Here is a 6,000-nt window from a genome sequence, read left to right on the forward strand (position 1 = left end):
AAAATATGATGTACACTAGTGAAAGACTGGATCTTTGTAGTGCAAACCTAATTCTTTAAAGACTGGAAATATATTTGTTTTACTATTTCTCTCTTTCTGTGATTTGTAGCATACATTGAAGATCTCACAAGATGTGTTGAGCAAAGCAGAAGACTTATTATCATGCTAACATCAAACTATATTCTCAGACGAGGATGGAGTATTTTTGAATTGGAAAGCAAACTCCATAATATGCTGGTCAGTGGAGAAATCAAAGTGATTTTTATTGAGTGTACAGAATTAAAAGGGAGGGTGAATTGCCAGGAAGTGGAATCACTAAAACACAGCATCAAACTTCTGTCACTAATCAAGTGGAAGGGACCCAAAAGCAACAAATTAAATTCTAAGTTTTGGAAGCACTTAGTATATGAAATGCCCATCAGGAAAAAGGAAGTGCTTTCTCGATGCCACATTATGGACTCTGCAGAACAAGGACTTTTTGGAGAACTCCAACCTATACCCTCTATTGCCATGACCAGTACCTCAGCCTCACTGGTATCATCTCAAGCTGATCTCCCTGATTTCCACCATTCAGATTCAATGCAAATGAGGCACTGTTGCAGAAGTTACAAACACGAGATGTCAACTAGCACCTTGCCAGTACCTTCCTTAAGCAACCACAGCACTTACTGTAACCTGCCTATGAAGCTACTCAATGGACAACTACCCCTTAATAATCCCCTGAAAGATACCAAGGAATTTCATAGAAACAGTTCCATGCTACCTTTATCATCCAAAGAGCTTAGGTTTACCAGTGATATTTGGTAGTGAAGAATCTGACATACTGAGAAAAGCCATGGAGAATTTATGTTATAACAAGAATAAAGTACACCTTACACTGAGGTGCTGAAAAGTGTTGGAAGAAAAAGGCACAGACATGCTTTTGTACTTCAAATTTTTTTTGTCTATATTCCCAGAACACTGGGGGAAGAACCTGTTTCCATAATATGGTACCTTGTTCCAATGTACAGTTTAATTTCTCCTGAAAAAATGTTACTCCCATTATTTTAGAGTAGGTTTTATTATACCACTTGAACTGCAAGCTTTGTAGATGAGCTACCTTTGACATATACAGTATATGAATATTTCACTATCTATGTGGTATTTGAAACAGCAAAAATTTATAGACTTTTACTGAATTTGAAAAGTCTGAACTACCTTTAAGATGAAAGAACTTCTATAGAGTAGCTTAAAATCAGTAATTATCAAGAAAGAAGTGTTGAGGCACCCAAATTGGAAGACCATTTGGAGAGGAAGATCAGTTAATGAAAAATGTGATAGAAACAATTAGAACTTTTTCAACATAATGGAATATTTCTATAGACTAAACCAATAGATCATAAAGACAGTTGTGGCATAGTTTCTTTTATTATCTAAAGTTTTACATATGTCTCCTTTTACCCCAATTGACACCACCCCAGCCATTCCCAACCCTGACAAGACCCCACTGCACCAGTGTCTGTGTCCATTGGTTATGCTAATATGCATGCATACAAGTCCTTTGGTTGCTCTTTAATCCCCCTCCCATACAATTTGTCTCTAGATAAATATATTCTTGTTTATCAAATTATGTTTATCATTATATCCCACATATGAGTGAGGTCATGTGATATTTATCTTTCTCCAACTGGTTTAGTTCACTGAGCTTAATGTTCTCCAGTTCCATCCATTTTGTTACAAATGGTAAAAGTTCCTTCTTTTTTATAGCATCATAATATTCCATTGTTTAGATGTACCACAGTTTTTTTTAATCCACTCATCTGCTGATAGGCACTTAGGCTCTTTCCAAATCTTAGCTAATATAAATTGTGCTCTTATGAACATAGGGGTGCATGTATCCTTTCTGACTTGTATTTCTGGTTTCTTGGGATATAGTCCTATACGGGATAAACTTAACTAAGGATGTAAAAGACCTGTACTCAGAAAACTTCAGGATATTGATAAAAGAGACAGAGGAAGACACAAATAAATGGAAGAACATACCATGCTCATGGATTGGTAGAATCAACATCATTAAAATGTTCAAACTACCCAAAGCAATCTACAAATTTAATGCAATCCCCATTAAAAGACCAATGGCATATTTCAAAGATCTAGAACAAACCCTCCAAAAATTCATCTGGAATAAAAAAATCACCCCAAATAGCCACAGAAATTCTGAGAAAGAAGAACAAAATTGGAGGGATCACAATACCAGATATCAAGCTATATTACCAAGCCACAGTTCTCAAAACTGTCTGGTACTGGCATAAGAGCAGAAGAACAGACACATAGAACGATGGAACAAATCAAAGAACTCAGAAATTGACCCAAACATTATGCTCAATTAATATTTGACAAAGGAGGCAATAGCATACAATGGAGTCAAAGTAGTCTCTTTAATAAATGGTGCTGAGAAATTTGGACATATTCATGCAAAAAAAAAATGAGAAGATTCTATTTAGATCCATTGCCCATTTTTTAATTGGGTCATTTATCTTCCTTTTATTTAGTTGTATAAGCTGTCTGTAGATGTTGAAGATTAAACCTTTATCAGTGATAACATTTGCAAATATGTTCTCCCATACAGTGGGCTTTCTTGTTGTTTTGTTGATGGTTTCTTTTGCTGTAAAAAAGCTTTTGATTTTGATGTAGTCCCATTTGTTTATTTTCTCTTTAGCTTCCATTGCTCTAGGGGCAGTATCAGTGAAGAAGTTCTTTTGGCATATGTCAGAGATTTTGCTACCTGTGGATGTCTCTAGTATTTTCATGGTTTCCCATTTTATGTGTAAGTCCTGTATCCATTTTGAGTTTATTTTTCTGTATGGTGTAAGTTGGTGATGTAGTTTCATTTTTTTGCAAGTGACTGTCCAATTTTCCCAACACCATTTTTGAAGAGACTGTCTTGACTCCAATTGTATGTTCATACCTCCTTTGTCATATATTAATTGAGTATAGAGGTTTGGGTTGATATCCGGATTCTCTATTCTATTCCATTGATCTATATGTCTGTTCTTATGCCAATAGCAGGCTGTTTTGAGAACAGTGGCTTTGTAATACAGCTTGAAATCTGGTATTGAGATCTCTCCTATTTTACTCTTCTTTCTCAGAATTGCTGTGGCTATTCAGGGTCTTTTTTTGTTCCACATGAATTTTTGGAGAGTTCCTTCTAGGTCTGTGAAGTATGCTGTTGGTATTTTAATGGAGAGTTATTGAAGTTATAAATTGCTTTGGAAGTATGGACATTTTGATGATGTTGATTCCACCAATCCATGAACATGGTATGTTCTTCCATCTGTTTACATCTTCCTGTATCTCTTTTTTCAGTGTCGTGTAGTTTTCCGCATATAGGTCTTTTACCTCCTTAGTTAAGTTTATTCCAAGGTATCTTAATTTTTTTGGTGTGATTGTAAATGGGATTGCCTTTTTAGTCTCTGTTTCTGCAAGTTCACTATTGGTGTATAGAAATGCCATAGATTTCTTGGTGTTAATTTTGTATCCTGCTACATTGCCAAATTCATTTATTAAGTCAATTAGTTTTTTGATGGGGTCTTTTGGGTTTTTTATGTACAATATCATGTCATCTGCAAATAAGGATAACTTTACTTCTTTTCTAATTTGGATGCCTTTTATTTCCTCTTCTTGTCTAATTACAATGGCTAGTACTTCCAGTACTATGTCAAACAGGGGTGGTGAGAGTGGGCATCCCTGTCTGTTCCTGTTCTTAGAGGAAATGGTTTTATAATAGTTTTTGCCCATTGAGTATGATGCTTGCTATGGGTTTATAATATGTTGAGGTATGATCCTTGTACTCTCACCTTATTGAGAGTTTTTATCAGAAAAGGGTGTTGGATTTTATCAAATGCTTTTTCTGCATCAATTGATATGACTATATGACTTTTGTCTTTCAATTTGTTTATGTGATGTATCACGTTTATTGATTTGTGGATATTGTACCATCCTTGCATTCCCAGAATAAATCCTACTTGGTGGTGGTGTATGATATTTTTGATGTTCTGCTGGAGCCGATTTGCTAGAATTTTGTTGAGAATTTTGGCATCTATGTTCACGAGGGATATTGGCCTGTAATTCTCTTTCATTGAGTTGTCTTTATCTGGTTTTGGTATTATGGTGATGCTGGCTTCATAGAAGGAGTTTGGAAGTGTTCCTTTCTCTTGAATTTTTTCGAATAGTCTGAGGAGGAGAGGTTTTAGTTCTTCCTTGAATGTTTGGTAAAACTCTCCTGTGAAGCCATCTGGCCCTGGGCTTTTGTTTGACGAAAACATGCTCAAAGTCACTAATTATTCGAGAGATGCAAATCAAAACAACAATGCAGTACCATCTCACACCTGTCAACAAATCAACAAACGACAAGTGTTGATGAGGTTGTAGAGAAAAAGGAACCCTCGTGTACTGCTGGTGGGAATGTAGACTGGTACAACCACTGTGGAGAACAGTATGGAGCTTCTTCAAAAAACTGAAAATGGAACTCCCATTTGACCCAGTAATCCCACTCCCATGAATATATCCCAAGAAGCTAGAAACACCAATCAGAAAGGATTTATGCACCCCTATGTTCATAGAAGCACAATTTACAATAGCTAGGATTTGGAAACAGCCTAGGTGCCCATCAGCAGGTGATTGGATCAAAAAACCATGGTACATCTAGACAATGGAATACTATGCTGCCATAAAAAAGAACAAGTTCTCTTCATTTGTAGCAACCTGGATGGAATTGGAAAACATCATGCTGAGTGAAATAAGCCAGTCAATGAAAGAGAAACACCACATGACCTCACTTATTTATGGATGATAAAGAACATTATAAACTGAAGAACCAGAAGATAGATATAGAGACAGTAAAGCAACAATATGACTGTCAAATTACAGCAGGGAGGTTAGGGTGATCTGGGAGAGATAAGAGATTAACTGAAGGACTTATATACATGCATATAAATACAGCTAATGGATACAAAACTCTGGGGAGGGAGGGCACGTATGGGGGGGGCAATGGTATATGTACAAAGATAGTAATTTAATAAAAAATAAAAATAAATAAATAAAATTATGTCATTTAAGTGCAGAAATAAAAAAAAATAAAAAAAAATAAAAAATGAAACTAGATCACCAACTGACACCATGCACAAAAACAAAGTCAAAATGGCTAAAGAACTTGAATGTAAGACAGGAAACCAAAAAATCCTACAAGACCCCATAGGCAGCAAAATAGCAGACATATGTCTCAGCAGTATCTTTATAGACACAGTTTCTAGGGCAATGTAGACTAAGGAGAAATAAACAAATGTGACATAGTTTTATTAGACAAGCACATATTCGGTAGGCAAACTGGTAGGTAAACAAGTTGCATTTCTTAAGCAACTGAATAAAACAGGCTGTCAGTTCTTTTAGAATGATTTTGAACAACCTAATGACCTTCTAGCCTGTTTTTAAAGTTTTAAAAAATTGAAACACATTTTAAAATGTGTATTTTATTGTTTGCTAACAAATTCACAATGTGATTCCTCCCAAATAATCTCTCAACCTTCTGTAAGCTTTATAAGAAGATGTATCTTCCTACTTGTATCAGTGTCATTGAAGTTTGAATTTAAATAAATATTTGACTGCATGTATCAGAAATACAAAATAAGTAAAACAAAAAGAAACACAGATGAAGTGCTAAATAATTCAAGTTTACTGGTGATTGTAAACTTGATTCTCATCTAAAATGTAGTTGTGAAATACACTATTCTGTATATATACAATATCTGTTTGGTGATGTCTGCAAGGTTCCTATAGAACTATCTCTATCCTGGTGCTTCAAAGAGTGTATATTGTAGATAAACTTCACCACCCTCACATCGTGACTGTGAATGTACTCTACCAGAAAATCCCTGTGAATAATCTAAAATATTATGAATTTTCTGTAAGGAATGTTCCTCAATTTTCATATTTGTTGTGGATTACTACTTTATATTCTTTCCA

At 35.1% G+C, this 6,000-nt stretch overlaps 1 protein-coding gene across 1 annotated transcript in view; it reads left to right on the forward strand.

Moving 5' to 3' along the window:
• Positions 1–995, forward strand: part of IL1RAPL2 (interleukin 1 receptor accessory protein like 2) — a 1,438,686-nt gene extending 1,437,691 nt beyond the window's left edge. The window contains exon 10 of the mRNA XM_036460794.2: positions 110–995. Coding sequence (XP_036316687.1) covers positions 110–807 — 698 coding nt within the window. The 3' untranslated portion in view covers positions 808–995. The remainder of the gene's footprint in view (positions 1–109) is intronic.
• The last annotated feature ends 5,005 nt before the right edge of the window (positions 996–6,000 follow it).

Source organism: Pipistrellus kuhlii, unplaced genomic scaffold (assembly GCF_014108245.1).
Source record: "Pipistrellus kuhlii isolate mPipKuh1 unplaced genomic scaffold, mPipKuh1.p scaffold_m20_p_33, whole genome shotgun sequence".
Lineage (NCBI taxonomy): Eukaryota > Metazoa > Chordata > Mammalia > Chiroptera > Vespertilionidae > Pipistrellus > Pipistrellus kuhlii.